Genomic DNA, 22,788 nt, shown 5'->3' with positions numbered 1-22,788 from the left:
GAACAAGCCGCTGCTTGTGGGCGGGGCCTGAGGCCGCCGGCGCGGGCCTGCGGAGTCCCAGAATCCGGCGGCGGCGGAGCGGAAGAGCTGCCCGGGGTGAGGTTGAGGCGACTTGGGGTGAGTGGCCAAGGCCGAGGTGGAGGTGTGGCGACGCGGGGAGGGGAACCAGGGTGGAGGGGACGCGGGGCGGCTGGCCGGGCCGAGGTGAGGAGACGCGGGAGGCAGCGGGCTCCGGGCTCAAGTGGAGGTGAGGCGACGCGGGCGGGCGGAGGGCAACGTCGGGGCCCCTTGCCGGGCGGTGAGGGGGCTGACGCGGGGAGCGGGGGCGGCGATCACGGGCCGCGGCGGTGGGGAGTCGGAGAGGAGCCCCGCCGCCCAGGCAGTGCCGAGCGTCTAGACGGGGCGGCACCTGCGGCCGGGCTGCGGTCCTGGGCGCGCAGGTGCTCGGCGGCGCAGGCGGCTCCTGAGTCCCGGGAGGGCGGAGCGGGGAAAGGAGGGCGGGCGCGGCGGTGAGGCCGAAAGAGCCGCCCGGAGAAGGAGCTGGCGGCTCGGGCAGTGACCGCAGACCCCCTTTGCCTTTCTGGGCTGAGGCGCCGGCTGGCGGGTGCGCCCCCCGGGAACCGGGCCTCCCGCGTTCAGGCAGGTGTTTGCCGCCTGCCGCTCGGTCAGCGCCTCGCGCGGGCCGGCCCGCGGGCCTGGGGGTGAGCGCGACGGGCCGAGGCCCGTTTGCTGGGACAGACTAGGCGGTGACAGACGCACAGTGGGGGCTCTGAAGCAGAGTCGTGGGGCGTCTTGGGAGAATGCTGTGACTAAAGGAATGAGACGTAAGATTTGAGATGGGCGAACGTTCTCCTACTGTGTCGCGCCCTAAAGGTGGCGAGAGGCGGCGTTGAAGAATGTGCGGGCGAATATCGTGTCACTTACCTCGAGATGTGCTCACGAGAACGTGTGCCTATCGGAACCGGCAGGGCGAGCGGCGGCTCCCCGAGTGGAGGGACGCTGACAAGTATTGCCCGTCGTACAACAAGAGCCCTCGGTCGAGCAGCCCGGTGCTTCTGTCTCGACTGCACTTTGAGAAGGTACCCAGTCTGTCTGCCCCATACGAGCTTCTGGGGGCGTTGGGAGGGTCATCTACTTCTGTTTGGTTTGGTATGTGCTCAGCTTCTGAGATGACCTTAGAGACCAGCCCTTACTGATATCTCCTGACCCTCAGTTGAGAACCAGTGTGGGCATCACGGAAAGGGGAAGTTGTCTCAGAATCTTCTAGTCTTAGATGATTCAGTATTCTTCAGGCTCCATTTCAGTGCCTTCTCTGTACAAGGCATGCTAGTCTTAGAGCATACTGAATTTGTATGCGCCTTGTATTTGAATACTTTTTTTAAGACAGCGTCTTTCAAACCTCCCAGATCATCAGCGTCGTTTGAGTATCTTGAAAAAAACAAACCCAAAGACTTGTATGGTCTTCCTAGGCCAGCTGAATCAGAATCCCTAGGCCCAGGGCAGGATTAAGACCAGCTAATCTAAAACTTACCTCTGGTGTTTCTCTTTCTTTGATGTTTCTGTTGCTCCTGCTTATGCTTTCAGTCTTTGTGTTTGTCTATTACTGAAGCTAGAAAGAGATGTATTTGTTGTGGTTATCTGAAGTTTAACTGCATTCATTGTGTTTATAGTATTTATACCTGTAGTGTTGGAGCGACCAGTAATTTATAATCCAATTTTGGTTCTTTGGTCTATCTCCTGGAAGAGTGTATGTTGGTGCAGGCATGCAATGTAATAAAAATGGTTTATTGCAGAAATTGTTTCCCCATGTCTTAAATACTTTAAATGCCCTATATGCTTTAAAAAATCATGATTGTTTTCATCCTGGATTTTTATTCTCTTTGATCTGTAGTGCTTAAATCACTTTATAAGGTTGATTTTACCCCTGCTCCATACTCTTCAGAAGTCCTGTGATAATATGGTAGTCAAAAGATTCTACATTACAGGGATCTGATTATTTGACATAAACAGACCAAGTAACAGTGATGTTTTTGGTTGAATGAAGCCATTTACATGAAATAATTTATTCTTGAGCCATTTTTAGTGGATGCATACTTTCCTATTGAAACTAAAGAAAAGTTATTTTAATGAGAGGGAAATGAAAATACCATGGGAACTTTGACTGGAAAAGGAAGAAATAAAACATATTTCAAAGGAAAGCATAATTTGAAATGAAAAGAGAGAAAGATTAAGTGTATGAGCTTTATTCTCTTTTAGCCTTATTTCTCTTTGTACCACCTCTTTAGGATTATAGAATTAATAGTTAGCTGGAAGAAAATTTTGTTGAGGTGATATAAAGACAGAAGTGTAGAGAACGTGTGACTTGTCCTGGGTGACCTTATCAATGAGAGACACAGCAGGGACTGAAGTCCAGACAACTGTCCCCACTCCAGTAGATGCTTCCTGGAACTAGAAATGGGGAAGGTGGAACCCCTAGCAAAAGTAGCCCTCTTTTTCTGTCAGTGGTGTGAATTTGCTGATAGAGTGTTTTGACTCCATATCTCTAATAAATTTAGTTTCCTAATTTTGATAAATATTTGAGGTTTCATTTTTCTCAAACCTGTAAATTGTAGGGCAAAGTTAGGATTATTTCAGTAGTTTATTAGTGCATGTCATCAATGGTCAGCACTTGTGTAGACTGCAACATTTGCATTTGAAACCACTGATTTGCAGCTTACTTCCTTTTTCATTTATCTACCCCAGAGCTACCAGCTGTTCTCACAAGTACAAAAGGGTAGAGGGAAAGATGACTAATACTGAGCAATAGTTTCAGTATTTTGGTGTCTCGGTCACTTTCTATTCATTGTTCCCAGTAGGGGCAGCCTCACATTTGGATTTGGCTTACAATTTTCCAGTGAACACACCCAAGTTAAACGTGATTAGTGGATTTTGTAAGAGTAGGATTTCTCAACCTTGTCGCCATTGACATTTTGGGTGGAATAATTCTTTACTGTGAGAAACTGTCCAGCGCATTGTAGAATGTTTAGCAGCATCACTGGTCTCTACCTACTAGATGCTAGCAGCAGCCCCCAGGTCATAACAACCAAAAATGTCTTCTGGTGTTGTCAAATCTACCTGCTAAATGCCAGTAGCACACCCCCTCTTTTTCTCCCCAAGTCTTCACTTGGGGGTTGCAGGGACTGGGAGTCAAAATTGCCCCGTATTGAGAACCTCAAATTTGGAGTATTATTGTCTTGCAAATTTCTGATGAGAGATCATTTAGTTGGCCATTATGTAATGTTATCTCTCTTATTCCCATTTATGCTTTGGGCAATGGGCCTTCCTGCTTGGAAGGCACATTTAATTCTGGAAGAGAGAGGGGATTTACAAAAGCTCTGTTTTCACGCATTTTCTCTTCCTCCATCCCAGGTGAGATTAACATTAGGATTTACATCTCTACCCCACCATTTCTTCTGGGTAGTCTTTTCCTTAGTTATCCTGCATATATTAATTGCTTTTTTTTCTTGCCTCTTGGCATATAATATGTCTAGCCTGCCTCTGTCTTTAAGTGAGAAAAATACATACATGTATATATATACACACACACACCCCCACACACACTGTTACTCCTCATTATTCATATATTTCATGTTTGCAGATTTGCCTAAAATTTTTTTGTAACCCCAAAAATAATACTCATATTGCTTTCTCAATCATTCATGAACATACAGAGTGGTGGAAATTTTGAATCATCCAACATACGCATTCCCAGCCGAACCTGAAAAAGGCAAAGCTCTACCTTCTTGTTTCAGCTTTTATATTATAAACAATTATCCTTTTTGTTGTTGATTTAGTGGTATGTTTTTTGCCTTTCTGTGCTTTTTGTTGGTGATTTCACTGTTTAATATTGTCCCCAAGCATAGTGCTAAAGTGCTGGCTAGTCTTCCTAAGTGAAAGAACATTATAGGATGCCTTACAGAGAAAATACACGTGTTAGATAAGCTTGACTCATGCATGAGTTACATAGTGCTCTTGGTCATGAATTCAGTGTTAATGCATCAACAATATACATGGAATACAGTGTCTTTAAATAGAAATACACATAAAGTAAGGTAATGTATTGATCAGTTGATGAAAATGTTGTCTCCATAGTCTTGTGGGAACCTAACTCTGTATTTCCCCTAAGAGCAGTAGTTCAGAATTTACTAATTCAGTGTTTGCAGTGACTTTGTAGAACCTAACAGCCGAGAATAAGGAGAATGGAGTGTGTGTGTGTAAAGGGTGATGAAGCTGATAAAGGCGATTTTGGAAGAAATAGGACAGGATCTTATCAGGGGCACAGTGGAGGGATTAGCTTTAAACAAAAGGGAAGCCCTTCCAAGTCTGGTCTGCTCCTGATGATCCCTTCCTTTCTTGGAATTCCATCCTCTTGACTTTTCTCATTCTACTTTTATCTTCCTGAGTACTTTCTCTTGGACCTTTCACATTTCTCCTTTTTTCTTTTTGTACCTGTGCTTGATTTATTCTCGAAGAAACTTCCATCCTCCTGGCTTTAACAATCACGTTTATATAGAAATCTTTGCTATTTGTTTCTAATCATAACCTTAGAAAAATATTAAACTAGAATTTGGGTGTTTATTTCAAGCCACACATATTAATGATCCTGCCAGGTAGGTGTTGTTCACTCTATTTTTACCGATAAGGAAAGTTGAGGGTCCAAGAAGGTGAGACTAGTCCAAACCTCCTAAGTAGCAGAGAAGGGACTTTTGGACCAGAGTCTGGGTCTTCTTACAAAGGCCCTATTGTTTCCTCTGTGCCAGAGGTTAGCAAACTATGGTCCTCAGACCAAATTTTAGACATGCTTTTTTGGGGGGGCGAAGGGGTGGGGTGAGGATGATTGGCCCTGAGCCAACATCTGTTGCCAATCTTCCTCTTTTTTTTCCTCCTCAAAGCCTCAGTACATAATTGTATATCCTAGTTATAAGTCCTTCTAATTCTGCTGTGTGGGGTGCCACCACAGCATGGCTTGATGAGCAGTGTGTATGTCTGTACTCAGGATCCAAAGCCGCGAACCCCGGGCTGCCGAAGCAGAGTGTGCACACTTAACCACTATGCCACTGGCTGGCCCCCCGACTGCCTGTTTTTATAAATAAAGTTTTATTAGAACATAGCCATGCATATTCAGTTCTTTGGCTGCTTTCACACTGCCAATAGTGGCAGAGTTGAGTTGCTTGAATCATTGCAACAAAGACTATATGGACTCATAAAGCCAAAAATAGTTACTATCTGACCTATTCTTTGTACCATACTGCCTCTCTCCTAAGCTCAATTCCAAATCTCTGAGTGCTTGTTGGACATAGTAAACGGTTCTGCTTTGATTTTATTCTAATGATTTTAAACAACCTTTGTATTATGTTCACCAGTGAGGAAGTAGGCCCAGGCAATGAGGGTATCATTTGCTTCTTGGTTGAAGTCTGGGGCCTCAGCTGAGAAGACTTGGCATCTGGGATTAGAATCATCTAGAGCAGGAGTCAGAAAACTAGGGCTCCCTGACCATTTTTGTAAATTAAATTTTATGGAACACAGCAACATCCATTCATTTATCTATTGTGTATGGCTTTGTCCCTATAACAGCAGTTATAGTTACAACAGAGACTATATGGGCTGCAAAGTCTACAATACTTAACAAGTCACCTTTTACAGAAAAGTTTGCAACCCCCAATCTAGAGGCATCTTCCCTATCCCTTTGTCATCATCCCTATTTCTTTTTCCATTCACCACCACAATTGCATTTTTTTTCTATCTTTGGATGTCTTTTATTCTCACTGCTGTCACCAGACCCACTGTATCTTTACCCCTGAACCATTGTAGTACACCTGGAATGCACTCTGTGTTCATAGTCTCTTCCCATATTGTACTGCACCATGCAGAATAGTGTGTCTGAGCATTTTAGTCTAGAGATTTCATCAAATTGTCAGGGGTCAATTGCCCAAAAAAATTTAACAGGCTTGTTTCAGGGGTTTCCAAGATTACCCCCACATTTAGAGATTTGTTAGGACTCAGCATGTAAGACATATCATGGCTAAGGTTTATTACAGTGAAAGGATATATAGTAGAATCAGCAAAGGGAAAAGACACAAGTAGAAATCTGGAAAAATCCATGCATAGGCTTCCTTATGTTCTCTCCTTCCTGTGAGGGGACACACTAATCATGTTCCTTTTCCAGCAAAGAAAACTGTAGTAATGTGTGTAGTGTTTCAGCCCAGGGAAACTCATTAGAAACTCAGGGCTCAAGGTTTTTACTGGGGGCTGGTCACATAAGCACTCTCTGCCTAGCAAGTACCAAAATTCCAGACTCCCAGAAGGAAAGCAGTTCAGCATAAACCTCATGTTTTGCACAGACAGACTAGGCACAGTAAACCATCCTTATCAGTTTGGAAAAGGTAGGAACACTCTAAATCCAAGTTCCCAGATGCTAACTGAATACAAACCTTGTACGCAGGCCCTCCTAAAAGCTGCATCGTCAGGCTTGCTGTAACACTTTTTTGTACAAAACCGCTTCCTGCACATTCTTGACATGGCCTCTTTGCTCATCTAATTCCATTTCTGGTCTTCTCTCGCATCTGTTCTCTGTCTGAATAGTGTACCTCTTGTGGAATCCAATTCAAGAACCACCCCACTACACCCCCACCTCTTCTGCCCCTTCTAAGGAGCCGATACATCTCCATTCCATCTCTCACAGATCACTCTCTGCTCTTTTGACACTCACTGTATGTACCTCTTATATGGTCCTTAGCCTATTGTATCTTATATTATTGCTTACTCTTTTTCTGTCTGTGTGGCTTCACATGTTAATAGTGCAAACCCTTTGAGGTTAAGCACTCTTCCATGTGCCTCCATAGCACCCTGTGCATTCCTTGATCATAGCATATACTTCATTGTATTATGGTTATCTGTAATAAGTGTTTTTGAGAGCTGAGACTAAGTAAACCTCAGGGCCTAGCACTATGTCTCTCCTATAGTAGGCACTAATTAAAAGCTTACAGGAACTAAACCTCTTTGTATCCCCCATTCTACCCAAGCAGAATGTCTTACATTCTAATAAATAGGCTTGCTAAAGAACTCAAGTTATCATATTATGATAAATCATTAAAATTGTTTTCAAGTGAAATCTTTCCCTTTTAATAACGTTGTTTGTATTTCGATACTAATAGTAATGTAATACATGTGCTAAATATGGTTTTCTAAATTTCATTATGATCCCCTCACTGGATCTTAACGTCTTTCTGTGACAGGGCACAGACTCTTCTGAGCGTATCATTGTTCCCATGCGATGGGGTTTGGTCCCATCTTGGTTCAAAGAAAATGATCCTTCCAAGCTGCCATTCAATATTACCAATTGTCGTAGTGATACCATAATGGAGAAACGGTCCTTCAACGTAAGTATCTCGTCTAGCGAAAAAGCACATATTCTGTTCTTTTTTTCTAACAGAGCAATTAGTGCCTTATATACCTGAGAAATAAAATTAGGTTTTCTTGGAACCTTCCTTAAGTTTCCAGAGTGTGTTCCCAGTTGTTAATTTTGAGTGCTGTTCAGTTTATTACTGTGTAACAAACCATGCCAAAACTTAGTGGTTTAAAACTGAACAGTTTATTATTTCTCATATTCTATGGGTTGACTGGGCTCAACTGGACAGTTTTCACTTGGAGATTCTCATGTAGTTATAATCAGGTGACATCTGGGTCTGGATGTTCAGGATGGCTTCTTCACCCACATGTCTGACACCTCAGCTGGGATAGGTAGAACTGGAAGCCTTTCCACATGCTTTGCTGGAGGCTGTCAGAGTATTCAGGCTTCTTACATGGCGTCCTGCTTACCCCAGAGCTCGTGATCCAAGAGAGCAGGGCAGAAGCTGTATGACTTTGTGACCTAGCCTTGTGGGAGGGGACTACATAGTTTGTGAATACTGGGCTGCATGGCTCATTGAGGGATCAACTTCAAAGGCTAGCTACTACAAGTGCCTATTTGTTAGAGAACTATTGCTGCTATGTACATTATTTAATCTTTTCAACATCTGTTTAAGTGGTGACTTTATGCATAAGAAAATTGAAGTACAGAGAAATAACAGCTGTGAGGTCACACATTGGTAGACCTGAGATTTTATTCAAGTCCATGAAACATGATTATATCACTAAGACCACATCTTGCTCACATTTTCCCTCAGGTGCCTCTGGGAAAGGGAAGACGCTGTGTTGTTTTAGCAGATGGATTCTACGAGTGGAAGCGATGTCGGGGAACGTACGACAGGCAGCCATACTTTATCTACTTCCCCCAAACCAAATCAGAAAAGGTATCGTCATCAGCACTCATAGCAGATATTTGGAAAGGTACAGAGAAACTAATCTAAACAAGGGCATTTTTTTTCGTTCCCTCATAGAGTTTTTTTTTTTTAATGACAGCTTTATTGAGACAGAATTTACCATAAAATTCACCTTTTAAAGTATATAAGTCAGTGATTTTTTAGTATGTTCAGAGTTGTGTGATCATTACTACCATCTAATTTTATAGCATTTTTATCACCCCCAAAAAGAAACCCCATATCCATTAGCAGACACTCTCCATTCTCTTCTATCCTTCCAGCCCTGGCAACCACTTAATCTACTTTGTCTCTCTAGATTTGCCTGTTTGGGACATTTCATATATATGGAATGATACAATATATGGTCTTTTGTGTATGACTTCTCTTGCTCAGTATAATGTTTTCAAGGTTCATCTGTGTTGTAGCATGTATCAGTATGTCGTTGCTTTATGGCTGAATAATCCATTTTTCAGACGGATAGATCACATTTTGTTTATTCGTTCACCAGTAGATGACACTTGGGTTGTTTCTACTTTTTGGCTATTATGAATAATGCTACTGTGGACTTTCATGTACAGGTTTTTGCGTGGATATATGTTTTAATTGCTCTTGGGTTTATGCCTAGGGGTGGATTTGCTAGGTCATATCATAACTTTATACAGTCATGCATCACTTAACGACGGGGGTACATTCTGAGAAATGCGTCATTAGGTGATTTCGTCTTTGCATGAATGTCATAGAGTGTACTTACACAAACCTAGATGGCATAGCCTACTACACACCTAGGCTCTATGGTCCTAAACTTATGGGACCACCATCTATATGCCGTCCATTGTTGACCAAAACGTTGTTATGCAATGCATGACTGTATTTAACATTTCCCTCACAGAACTCTCATCTTAAGACAAACAATCAATATGGCCTGTTTATATAAGGTTATAAGGAGATTGAAAACAAATCAGACATGCCAGCATCATGTTTCCATTTTAATTACATTTATTGCTTTGACACTACTAAAGCCTCTGTGTTCTCTCACTGTAGTGTGCTTTGTTAAAATTGGGAATTGTTTGTTCTTCAGATAGTGTCATCTTATTTCGGGGACTCTCATAGTCAAGAGCCTTTGCCTCACCCTCAGAAAATCTCTCTAGCCAATCTATTAATGGACAGATGATTTGGTGGAGGAAAAGAGTGATCTATAAAAGTAGTTAAATATTAAACACTTACTGTAAGCCAGGTACTATTTCTGGGAACTTAATGTGTATTATTTAGTACTTCTTATAACCCTTTGAAGAAGGTACTGTTATTCTCATTTTACAAATGAAGAAACTGTAAAAACTGTCTTGTTCTCCAAGACTCTTATCTTAACGTCACCTAACGACCATTCATTGATCATTCAGTATAAGCCCTTGCTTCTGAGGGGCATGGGCAAGAAACAGAAACATGTACTATTTTATGGTAATTAACTGGTGTACAAATTGATCAAATTAGGTATTGGGGGAAAAACTAGAATTGGAATGTTTAAATCCTGGACTCCCTAATTCAGAGCTTTAACATTGTTAAACAGCATGAAACTTTTTTATTCTTAATGGTTAATCCTTAATGTGGTTGGTCACTGATATTCCATCTCTTGTGTTGTTTTGGGGTAAGAGATTGTTGGTTTGTCTAAAGGCAATCAGATGGCTACTGTGATGCTTTGTCAGGAGGTTTATCCTTCAAATAATTGTTGCTTTTTTACCCCTTAAGGGCTTTCCTGTACTCAGGAGCAGGTCTTTTATGAGGGAAGGGTACTAGCTAAGGTGGAGGCCAGAGTGGAGATTAAATTTTCAGAGAGGAAGAAACGCCAGCTCAAAAATTGTCCATGGTATCTCCTTTTCTCCCTTAATTCCAGGATGCCACTCTTGTTTTTATTCAGATTAATTTTTTTTTTTTTGAGGAAGACTAGCCCTGAGGTAACTACTGCCAGTCCTCCTCTTTTTGCTGAGGAAGCCTGGCCCTGAGCCAAGATCCGTGCCCATCTTCCTCTACTTTATATGTGGGATGCCTACCACAGCATGGCATTTTCCAAGCAGTGCCATGTCCGCACCCGGGATCTGAACCGGCGAACCCTGGGGTGCTGAGAAGCGGAACATGTGAACTTAACCACTGCTCCACCGGGCCAGCCCCTAAGATTAATATTTTTTATAATTAAAATTGTTATTGAGGTAAAAATTTACATAACATAAATTTCACCATTGTAACCATTTTAAAGTGTGTAATTCAAGGCCTTTAGTATATTCACAATGTTGTAAACCACCTCCACTATCTAATTCCAGAACATTTTCATCACCCCAAAAAGGAACCCTGTACCCATTGAGCAGTCCCTCTCTGTTACGCTCTTCCTCCAGCCCCTGGCAATCATTAGTCTGCTTTCTGTGTCTATAAATTTGCCTATTCTAGACATTTAGTATAAATGGAATCACACAATATGTGTCCTTTTATGTGTCTGGCCTCTTAACATGATGTTTTCAAAGTTCATACATACAGTGTGTATCACTACTTCCTTCCTTTTTATTGCCAAATAATATTCTATTGTATAGATATACCACATTGGTTGATGGATATGTGGGTTGTTTCCACTTTTTGGCAATTTTGAATAATGCTGCTGTGAACATTAGTATACAAGTATACTTCAGTTCTTTTGGGTTACATTCCCACGCACATTGTATGAGGGTTCTGGTTTTTCCGCATCCTTGTCAACACTTGTTATTTGTTCATTTTTTAAAAAATTGTAGCCATTCTACTGGATGTGAAATGGTATCTCATTGTGGTTTTGATTTGTGTTTTCCTAATCTCTGATGACATTGACCATCTTTTCACGTGCCTATTGGCTATTTACATTTCTTCTTTTTAAAAATATCTATTTAAGTCCTTTAAATTGGGTTGTCTTTTTTTTTGTTGGGTTGTAAGACTTCTTTATACAATCTGAATACTAGATTCTTACCAGATACATGATGTGCAAATATCTTCTCTCATTCTGTGTATTGCTTTTTCACTATCTTGATAGTGTCCCTTAAAGCACAAAAGTTTTGGTACCAACACAGTGGCACAGCGGTTAAGTTCTCACATTCCGCTTCTGTGGCCTGGGATTCGTGGATTCAGATCCTCAGTGCAGATATGGCAGCACTTGGCAAGCCATGCTGTGGCAAGGCGTCCCACATATAAAATAGAGGAAGGTGGGCACAGATGTTAGCTCAGGGCCAGTCTTCCTCAGCAAAAAGAGGAAGATTGGCAGCAGATGTTAGCTCAGTGATAATCTTCCTCAAAAGAAAAAAAAAAAGCACAAAAACCTTTAATTTTGATAAAATCCAATGTATCTATTTTTTCCATTGTTGTTTGTGCCTGTAGTGTCTGTCATACCTAAGAATCCGTTGCTAAACTGAAGGTCATAAAGATTTACTCCTCTGTTTTCTTTTAAGGGTTTTGTAGTTTTAGCTTTATTTTTCGATCCTTGATCTATTTTAAATTAATCTTTTTGTATGGTGTGATTAGAGGTCCAGCTTCGTCTTTTGCATGTGGTCATCCAGTTATCCCAGTATCATTTGTAGAAAAGACTATTCTGTCCCCATTGAATGGCCTTGGTATCCTTGTGGAAAATCAATTGGCCATATATGAATGGGTTTATCTCTGGACTTTTAATTCTATCCATTGATCTATATATCTATTCTTAGGCAGTACCACACTGTAGGTTTTTGTAAGTTTTCAAATGGAGAAGTTTGAGTTCTCCAATTTTGTTCTTCTTTTTCAAGATTCCTTTGGTTATTTGGGTTTCCTTGAAGTTCCAGATGAATTTTAAGATAGCTTGTCTCTTTCTGCAAAGACTTTTGGAATGTTGGTAGGAATTGCATTGACTCTGTAGATCAATTTGGGGTGTTTCCCAAATTGCCATCTTGATAATATTAAGTCTTCCAATCCATGAACACAGGGTATCTTTCCATTTATTTAAGTCTAATTTCTTTCAACAATATTTTATAGTTTTCATTATACAAGTCTTGTACCTCCTTGGTTAAATATATCCCTAAACCTGGTATTGAATAATACTTTTGCTTGTTTTTGGACAATGCAAGTACCTTAGAAAACTTTCTCCTCAGGGTCAATGTACACAAATCAACAATATTTTTATATAGTAGCAACAAACAGTTGGAAATAACAGCATGTTTGTAAGCTGTTGGAAATAATGCAGTAGAGAGCAGGGAGAAAGTGTAAGTCACTAGACGGTCGTCCTTGCATAGGTAAGAGGGACTGGGATCTAGTGCACCAGAGGAGAGGTTGACCTGGCAAAAAGCATAGACCAAAAGAAAGGGGAGGGAAGACAACATATATAGTAGGTGGGGGGATGCATATGGAAGCTGTCGTGTTTTTGGGGTTTTTTTAATAAAGATTTTATTTTTTTCCTTTTTCTCCCCAAAGCCCCCCCGTACATAGTTGTATATTCTTAGTTGTGGGTCCTTCTAGTTGTGGCATGTGGGACACCGCCTCAGCGTGGTTTGATGATCAGTGCCATGTCCGCGCCCAGGATTCCAACTGACGAAACACTGGGCCACCTGCAGTGGAACGTGCAAACTTAACCACTCAGCCATGGGGCCAGCCTCCAATCATTACCTTTTTGTTAGTTTTTTCTCTCTCCCATTAGCTCTACTTTTTTTCTTTTAGGAAGATTAGCCCTGAGCTAACTGCTGCTAATCCTCCTCGTTTTGCTGAGGAAGATTGGCCCTGAGCTAACATCCATGCCCATCTTCCTCTACTTCATATGTGGGATGCCTACCACAGCAAGGCTTGCCAAGCGGTGCCACGTCCGCACCCGGGATCCGAACCGGTGAACTCTGGGCCACAGAAGTGGAACGTGCGAACTTAACCACTCCACCACTGGGCTGGCCTTCTGCGTTTTTTTTTTTTAACTCAGTCTCCTCTCTATGGTTTACCTAGTTCCTCTAGATAGGCTAGAATTTTTCTTTGCCAGCTTATAGTTGTGCATTCCTCAATGTGCCTATGTATATTTACAGTTTTCCAACAATGGCAAACTATCAGGATATAACAGGTAGAGCCATTTCTGGTTTTATTTGTGTCCAGTCAATGTATAAGCCAAGTGTTAGCCATCTTCCAAGGAAAGGGAAGGCAGCCTCTCTACAGCCAGGTCTCTCCCAACTGGAGAGATGAGACAGCATTTGGCAGCAGCCTCTCTAAGGACCCTAGGTAGCAAGTAGACAGATATTCTTCTGAGAGAATCCTCAGAGAATCTCAGAGAATCCTTCTTCCTACCCTCTTGAAGTAGCTGTTAAATGCAAGGTCCCAGTCCTTCTTCACACCACTGGCCCTTACTCTTGCCTCAGAGGAGCCAGCATGCTTGTCCTGGCTATTTTGTTATTCTAGGGATGGAGTCAAGGCTATGCATTCAGGCTGCCATTTTCCCAGATTCTACACTGTGGTTTTTTCCATTTAAAATTAACTGTAATTCAGAACTTCTGGGGCTTATTACCGAGGGAACCACTCCATAAGGTTTCCGTTCCTTTGCTTCTCCATCTTTACATTGGGAATTGTACAGTCAACTGTAGTGGCCTGGTGGTTAAGTTGAGCACACTGCTTCAGCAGGCCAGGTTCAGTTCCCGGGCATGGACGTACACCACTTGTCTGTCAGTGGCCATGCCATGGTGGCAGCTCACATACAAAAAGAGGAGGATGGCAGCGGATGTTAGCTCAGGACAAATCTTCCTCAGCAAAAAATAAATAAATAAGTAAATAAGGAATTGTGTATTCAAAAAGAGAATTTTCCTCTGGCATTCTTCTTGAGACACTTAGGCACTTGTGTGGACTAGAATGACACTTTCCTCAATTCTATACAATTAGTCTCTTAACTGTAAAGATTTATCTGTTTATTCGGTAGACACTTATTCACCATATACCATTGTGCCCTGCTTGGCTCCTGGAAATCAGTGAGACATGATTTCTATCCTCGAAGCTTTACAACCAAGACACAGATAATTAAATCAACAATCGCAAACTAGTGTTGAATACTCAGGGAAGGCTTGCTTATGAGGTGATGGGGGCACAGAGCACAGCATATAACTCAGACTGGGGCATCATAGAAGGCTTCACAGAGGAGGGAATTTTGTAGTGATTAGAACATTTAATGTAATTATTCATCTGATAGGGTTAAAAATTCATTATTTTGCTAACTTTTCTGTTTGTTTCATCAGCTCTTTTTTCCTTTTCTCCTATTTTTTCTGCCTGCTTTTGGATTGAGTATTTTTTTATGTTTGCATTTTATCTCCACTATTGGCTTATTATTTTTACTTCTTTTAAAAATGTTCTTAGTAGCTGCTCTATAATATACATTTTAAATTAATAACAATCTACTTTTAAATAATATACTACTTCTTGTGTAGTATAAGAACCTTACAACAGTATATTCCTGATTCCTGGCATCTTTTGGTATAGTGTCATATATTTTACTTTTTCATATGCTGTAAACTCATAATACATTGCTACTATTTTGCTTTAGACAGTCAATTATATTTTAGAGTGGTAAAAATAAGAAAGGGAATTTTACATTTACATTTATTTTAGCCATTTCCATGAATCTTGACTTTTTGGGTAGATCCAAGTTTCTCTGTGGTATCATAGTCCTCCTCCCTAAAGAATTTTCTTTAATATTTCTTGTGCAGGTGTGCTGGTAATGAATTCTGTTTTGGTTTTTCCAAAAAAGTATTTAGTTCTTCATTTTTTTAATCATCATTATTTTTTATTGAGAAATAATTCACATATCGTAATATTTGCTCTTTTAAAGTGTATAATGGTTTTTAGTATATTCAAAATGTTGGGCAACCATCATCACTATCTAATTTCAGAACATTATTGTCACCCCAAAAAGAAACCCTGTACCCATTATTTGTCATTCCCTTCCCCCAGAACCTGGCAACCACTATCTGCATTTTTGAAAGGCACTTTCACTGTGTATGGAATTCTGGGTTGGCAGTTTTTTGGAGTTTTTTTCCATCACTTTAAAAAAAGTAGTGCATTGTCTCTGGGTTTCATAGTTTCTTTTGAGAAGTCTATTGTAATTCTTGTCTTTTTTCTTCTGTCTGTCATGTGTACTTCCACATTCCTCTTTGGAAAATTTTCTCTTTGATTTTAGTCAGTTTGAATATGATGCATGTGGGGTGTATGTGTTTGGCATGTTCTCTGAACTTCTTAGATCTGTGATTTGATATCTTTCATAATTTTTGGAAAATTCTCAGCCATTATCTGTTCAAATATTCTGCCCCATTTTCTTTTCTCTTTCTGGGATTTTAATTACACGTTAGATAATTTGATATTGTCCCATAGTTCTTGGATGTTCTCTTCTGTATATTTTATTCTTTTTTCTCTGTGTTTCAGTTTGGGTATTTCTTACTGACAAAATAAATAAAAATTTTATTTTCTTAAGTTCCCTGATTCCTTTTTATTTCACTGAAATTCCTTATTTGTTCATGCATCTTGTCCACCTTTTCTGCAAGAGCCTTTAACACATTAACTATACTTATTTTAAATTCCCTGTCTGATAATTTCAGCATTTGGGAAACGTAATCTCTTGAGTCTGGTTCTGTTGATTTCTGTATCTCTTGGCAGTTCATTGTTCTTTCTGGCTTTTTTGTGTGTCTTGTAATTTTATATTGATTTCCAGACATCGTATGTAGGACAGAAACTTAGATAAATAATATTTATGCCTGGAAATGAATACACTTGCTTTGTATTAGGCCATTAATGTGTGAAGTTGAATCGATCTTGACAGGTAGTGAACTGGGTTTGGGTTTTGTTGTTATGATTGCCTTTGTTCACCACAGGCTTTTAATTTCTCTGGTGCCACCTTGTGTTTAGGGTGAGGGTTGATTTTCCAGAGGGTTTTCTCAGTAGCCTGCTCCCTTCAGCTGTAGTACTTCCCTCTGAGTCTTCGCTTTAGAGAGGATCTCTCCATGCTCTTTCTCCTTCCCCAGAATTGGACTGCTGTTGCTTGTCACTTGGTGCTTGCTAATCTGAAGGGGGAAGAGAATTCTCTGTCATCTTGGCTCAGTCTGTCTTAGGCAGAACTGTGTCCCAGGCTCTCAGGCTTTCTCAGTAATGCTGCTCCTTCCCGAGGGGAGTAGAAGGTTTTTTCTTCTTGTCCTTCCCCAGCATCAGTGGGTCTTTACCTGTATCTTAGGGACAATAGGGTTTATTACCCTTCCCCTGGCCCCTTAAGGCTTTTGTTCCTTAGAGGAGAAGTGATTAGCTGAGGCCCTCTCCGCTGGGTATGCACCAGCAAGAATGGCTTTTTCCAGTCTCCTGCCCTGCCCCCGGTCTTTCTTGCGAGCACCTGGAGAGGTCCATAGAGAAGAGTCTGCGAGGTGATGCCAACTTCCCTGATTTCTGCAGCTGCCAGGGGGTTTATACTCTCCCAGGCTAACCCACACTCTGCTTTTAGCAATTTGATAATAATTTTCTCTGAATTCTTACCTGCTGCATGAAGGTCTTGACTTCCTCCTGTTGCCACCAGTAAGCCAGTACAGGCAGACTTTTGAGATTGCGGCTTCAGCTTCAGACAACTGCAATAAAGCAAGTCACATGAATTTTTGGTTTCCTAGTGCATATAAAAGTTACGTTTACACAATACTGTAGTCTATTAAGTGTGCAATAGCATTATATCTTAAAAAACATGTACAGACCTTAATTTAAAAATACTTTATTGCTAAAAACTGCTAACCATCATCTGAGCCTTCAGCAAGTCATCATCTTTTTGCTGGTGGAGGGTCTTATAAAAACACAATATCTGCAAAGTGCAGTAAAGTGAAGCACAATAAAACAAGGAACACCTATACTTGTGTCTCATCTCTCCTTGGAGGCCCTTGTTTTTCCATAAAGTTCAGGCTAACTGGTTTTCCTGCAGCCTCAGTTCTCTGATGAATTTAAGAAAAGTTATAATTTCTTAGATTATCTAGCTTTTTTCTTATTGTTAAAGTGGAGGTGACCTCCTTTCCAGCTTTCTGTATTCCAGGCCTTGAACTGAATCGTAAATGGCAAGTAGGAGTTGGCATGATGAGAAACGGCAAGAAGGACATTTTGGGCAGAGGAAGTTTGCTTTGGCAAGATACAGGAACACAAAATTGCACCAGGGTCTCATTCACAAACAGCTGGGTTTAGTTCAAATTAACATTGTTAATGAAGCTAGAATGATGGGCCAGATCATGGAGGCCCTGAATGCCCACTGAAGGAGTTAAATTGTATACTGAAAGCATTAAGGAGCCATAAATGTATCTCTTTGTTGGGTATTTTCCAACAACCCTCTTTCCTTTGGTGACATTGGATCCAGAGGAGTAAATAAGGCATGGGCTGAATTAGTTCTTAGGTCTGTAGTAGTACCCAACCTGTGTATAGGAGGGGGCTGCTGAATATCTAATATGCCTGTGTATTTCGCTTGCAGTTAGGCAGCATTGGTGCTGCAGACAGTCCAGAGGACTGGAACAAAGTCTGGGACAACTGGAGGCTGCTGACAATGGCTGGGATCTTTGACTGCTGGGAGCCCCTGCAGGGAGGAGACCACCTGTATTCCTACACCATCATCACAGTGGATGCCTGCAAAGTCTTGAATGACGTCCACCAAAGGCAAGTCACACTTCTTATCCCTGGGTTCAAAAGGATACAGAGGAGGGTTTGTTCTTTTTGCTTTTAGATAGGTAGCTTTTGGAATTTAAAGTTTCTGTATGTACAAATCGAGAGAGTAGCAATTGCTGTGCAAAATACATTTATGGTCAGTTGGCTGTAATATGACATGCATTCCTAAAAATCACCACACTGCAAAATTGTACAGTGAAAACCCAGAACTTATGAGAAAAGTGGGGTTAAGGAGACAACACTTAAAAACTTTGTCAGTGACACATTAAAAAATAATAGGAAGCTATTAAAAACAGGAGTGTAAAAAAAACAATTTTGTGCATTAAGCAGTTAAGAAATACATAGATAGGGGCCGGCCCCGTGGCTGAGTGGTTAAGTTCATGCGCTCTGCTTCAGCAGCCCAGGGTTTCGCCAGTTCAAATCCTGGGTCCAGACATAGCACCACTCATCAAGCCACGCTTAGGGGGCATCCCACATGCCCCCACTAGAATGACCCACAACTGAAAATACACAACTGTGTACTGGGGGGCTTTGGGAGAAAAAGGAAAAATAAAATCTTAAAGAAAAAAAAAAAGAAAAGAAATACGTAAGATACTACAATAAATACAGGCGTGCCTCATTTTATTGCTGTCTTGTGCTTGAATTGCTCCTTAGTGTATCGATCACACTGAACAGATTCCCATTTTAAAAATGAACCTTAGCAGAACTGACTATACTTGTGTAACACTTTCACAGTTTTTGCCAGATCTGAGTGCTCTGAGAAGTGATTTTTGATGTTTTTCTGAAAAAAGTGCAGTGCTGCATGTATTACCTATTTTAGCTTTGTCCTAAGTATTCTGTGTGAAATTATGCTGTCCTGTGATACAGTAGTTCTATTTTTCACATATTGATCTTATAATAAATTACTGTTTCATCTAATCTAAGAAACCATGGTTTTTTAAATGTACTTTTATTTCCTATGTTGTTAAGAAAAGTAAAGTACTGCAATTTACTGCCAGCTAAGCTATAACTCATGCAGAGATGACATTCATCATAAGATGCCTCTGGATTTTAGATTGCAAAATATTTTTTGTTTGTTTGTTTTATTAAGGTTATAAAAGTTAACATCCTTGTGAGATTACAGTTGTGCATTATTATTAGTCATGTTGTAGGTACACCACTTCACCCCTAGTGCCCTCCCTCTACCCCCCTTTCCCCTGGCAACCACCAATCAGCAAAATATTTTTTTAAAGTATGTATTTGATTTGTTGAAGTTACAATGATTATTAAAATAGATGTTTATGCATTTATCTCCCAAAATCAACTGTACCACCTACCAGTGAAATGTGTACCATGCTTTGCATTGGCCTAGGACATAAAACTGGAAGCTAAACATAGGATCTTTAACTAACATCCTTCGAGGTACCAACAGTCACCTTAGACAGCTTCTTTGCTTTCTGAGGCATAGTTTCCTTTTGTTCACAATTATGTGAATAACTCTTTCTGACTGTAAATCTTCATAGTTGGTAAGGCTGGAGATTACTGTTGATAGACAAGTTTTCCAGGATCTCTTCTCCCTTTAATTCTAGGCTGGGTTATCGTAGAAAGGTGACCAGTTTACGAACGTGTACACTGTATTGCACTGGATCCAGTCAAAGCAGTGTTCGCTGTCTTTGCCATAAAACTTTGTAAGCTGGCTCTCCTAGTGTCGGATTTCATGCCCTGTCAAGTTGTGGTCAGGGAACACATGGCAGCAATCCGTGTGTGAGGCACAGAGGGAGGGCAAGCTTCTGCTTGTGATGGTTTGCACTGTCATCTGACTCAAGTCTTTCTGCTTTCTCTCCCTGCCCTCACTCTACCTCTCCCAACCAATGACTTGACCTCACTGCCTAGGATGCCTGCCATATTAGATGGAGAGGAGGCAGTCTCTAAATGGCTTGATTTTGGTGAAGTCTCAACTCAGGAAGCTCTGAAGTTAATCCACCCTACAGAGAACATCACCTTCCATCCAGTCTCTTCTGTGGTGAACAGCTCCCGAAACGACAGTGTTGAGTGTCTGGCTCCTATCGACTTATCGGTCCAAAAGGTAGGGGCCTGTGACTCTGACAGTCTTTTTTGAGCTTTCTGTCTTCTGTCAGTGTAGCCTTTTTTTGGGTATGGCCTTTTACAATGAGAGCTTTGTTAAACTACCCAGAACTCATATTCCTCGTGCATGGCACAGTTGAGCAGAGCAATGACTCTTAAAGCTGGCTGTGGACTCAGAGTCCTCAGGAGAGCTCTTTCAAAATGTAAATGCTAGACCCTATCTAGACCTAGAGTCAACTTTCAGGGTTGGGCTTGGGCTTCTGTATCATTAAGAAGCTTCTTCAGGGGCTGGCCTAGTGGTGTAGTGGTTAAGTTTATGCATTCTGCTTTGGTGGCCCATGTTTCATGGGTGCAGATCCTAGGCTCAGACCTACACACTGCTCGTCAAGCTATGCTGTGGCAGCATCCCACATGCACAATAGAGGAAGACTGGCACAGATGTTAGCTCAGGACCAATCTTCCTCACAAACAAAAAAAAAAAAGGGAAGCTTCTTCAATGAGTCTGATAATAAGCCAAGTTTGAGGACTCCTAATCTAGAGGATAATCATGAGAAAGACAAAGGACCCCTTGACCCTAATTGTATCTCTGTCCATAGCCAACTGTGATTTTTTTGTCTCTTTTCTGTAACTCTGCTTGCCCACACTACAAGCTGGAGGAGTTCTAATCCTTGTTTTCCTTTAGGAGGATTTGAGAACATTCGTGCCATAAACTTTAACTTCTTAAAATTGGCAAGGATCCAGAAGATGTGTTTTGAAGGGAAGGTGAACAGGCAAAAGGCCTGCATTAGAGAAGGAAGTTCCGGAGCAAAAAGCTGACCCCTGCTGACATTCAGGGTCCAAGGTTTAGGAGTAGCAGCTGTTTCTAGGTGGCTCTCAATGTTCCAAAAATAGACATCTTAGAATGCCTGAAAGTGTTAACGATGATGATTGCAGGAACAGCCTACCCCCCATTTTTCTTAAAATTTTTAAAGTTTTCCGTATCCACAGTTAGTGTCATTTTCTTTTGTCTCAGTTCTTTGCAAACTCCTGTGACCCTGACACTTGTTTTCATTAGATGTCTCTAAAAATGTAATTATATATATATTCATTTTGCCCTAGACACTGCCCCATTTCCGTGATGGTCTTTACTCTAAAAGGATTCACATTCTAGAGGGGTGGCATTCTGCGAATTCAGAAGCTTCAGTTCACGTTTGGGGTGTAGGGGTAAGAGCAGCAGAAGGGAAGCAGTGCTGTCAGGAAGAGGCTGTGTGGAAGGGCTGCACAGCAGGAAAGAGTCTAGTCTGTTCAGCCTTAGGCTGAGTGCCTAATCATGGTGACTGAAGCCATACCTCTCCAGCTTCGTTTCCCACACTCTGCCTGGTCACACTGAATTACATTCTTTTCGCTAGAATGCTTCATTCTCTGCATGTGTTTGGAATGCCTGTCGCTCTCTTCTCTGGCTGGTCTCACACAATCCTCTCTGAAGCCTCTATAAGAGCTCCTCCCTACCCTTGTACCTTGGAGCACACTCACTTGCTCCTCTCCTCCCAGGCCTGACTAGTGGGCCCCATCTGGCTCTTAGTAACATTTTGCAAGCCTGGGTCAGTACCTAAGGCCTCTTCCTGTTTCTTCCCTTGGAGTTGGCCTTTTCCTAAAAGCTTGAGCTGGGTGGTTTGAGCTTTCTCTTCTTTCTCCTAGGAACTCAAGGCAAGAGGCTGCAGCCAGAAAATGTTGCAGTGGCTGGCCACAAAGTCACCCAAAAAGGAAGACCCCAAAACACCCCAAAAGACAGAGTCAGATGTGCGCCAGTTCCTGCCGAAGAGCCCATCCTCAGTCAAGAGAAGCAGTGCAGTTCTCCTAGAGCAATGGCTGAAGCAGGAGAAGGAGGAGGAGCCTGTGGCCAAGCAACTTCACAGCGAGTAATGCAGGACTTTCAGAGACCAACGCCAGGTTTGCTGCACTGAGTCCTGTTGCTGATTACAGGGTCTTGCATGTGTGTGTATGGATTTGCTTTGGGAGGAGGTAGCATATTGTTAGTGGACATTTGTGGGTTCCTGGGGGAGTGGCTATTCTGGTTGTGACCAGGAACCCACTGTGGGGCAGATAGGCAGCCTGGGAAGAGGAGGGGCCACCACCACAGGGGGCCTCTTATGCCTGCAGCCTTCTCCTGCAGGACTTTTGGAGCCTTCCCTCGAAGCTTGACCCTGCTGGCAGTTCTAAGCCCTGACCTGACCTGAGCTGGTGCTGCTAGCGCAAGGCTGTTTTCTGCTCAACCTTTGAGCTCTAAGTTCTTTGGAATTCAGTTCTTAAAACATTGTTTTTTTATGAATAAATTACATTTGCTAAACTGCTCGTGGGGGAAATTCTGAATCTTATTGTTTTCCCATGGCATCAGTCCTAAGGATTGGATTTTGTTGCAAATGTGGGGCACTGGGTCATTCTGGGGACAAACTGCTCTTTTGGAAAGAACCAAAAGGCTTGGTGGGGGCGTTCTTGGTTGTGTCTCTTTTTACTCTTAATACCTGGAAGTTGTCTGAATCCTTTAGCTTAAAAACAAACTTGAGAGCTGGCCTGGTGGCGCAGTGGTTAAGTTTGCACGTTCCATTTTGGCAGCCCGGGGTTGTCTGGTTCGGATCCTGGGTGTGGACATGGCACTGCTTGGCAAGCCATGCTGTGGTAGGCGTCCCACATGTAAAGTAGAGGAAGATAGGCACGGATGTTAGCTCAGGGCTGGTCTTCCTCAGCA

General features: G+C 41.8%; 1 protein-coding gene across 1 annotated transcript; it reads left to right on the top strand.

The window, feature by feature from the left end:
* Positions 1-98: 98 nt before the first annotated feature.
* Positions 99-22,394, top strand: LOC106836135 (abasic site processing protein HMCES-like). Its single transcript, XM_070499053.1, has 7 exons — positions 99-247; positions 874-1,079; positions 7,275-7,418; positions 8,205-8,330; positions 17,809-17,990; positions 19,872-20,064; positions 21,741-22,394. Exons 2-7 carry the CDS (start codon positions 897-899, stop codon positions 21,963-21,965), a joined length of 1,053 nt encoding a protein of 350 aa, XP_070355154.1. The 5' UTR covers positions 99-247; positions 874-896; the 3' UTR covers positions 21,966-22,394.
* Positions 22,395-22,788: the final 394 nt, after the last annotated feature.

Source organism: Equus asinus, chromosome 26 (genome assembly GCF_041296235.1).
Source record: "Equus asinus isolate D_3611 breed Donkey chromosome 26, EquAss-T2T_v2, whole genome shotgun sequence".
NCBI lineage: Eukaryota > Metazoa > Chordata > Mammalia > Perissodactyla > Equidae > Equus > Equus asinus.
The sequence above is the reverse complement of the archived record's forward strand: the minus strand, read 5'-3'. Positions and strand labels throughout refer to the sequence as shown.

What these genes read in the sequence shown, in the direction of transcription:
- LOC106836135 (XM_070499053.1), top strand. Translation starts at nt 897, where the DNA reads ATGTGCGGGCGAATATCGTGTCACTTACCTCGAGATGTGCTCACGAGA. An exon ending in CTCGACTGCACTTTGAGAAG is followed by an intron (nt 1,080 to 7,274) that starts GTACCCAGTCTG and finishes TTTCTGTGACAG; the next exon opens with GGCACAGACTCTTCTGAGCG. An exon ending in TTGAATGACGTCCACCAAAG is followed by an intron (nt 17,991 to 19,871) that starts GCAAGTCACACT and finishes CTCACTGCCTAG; the next exon opens with GATGCCTGCCATATTAGATG.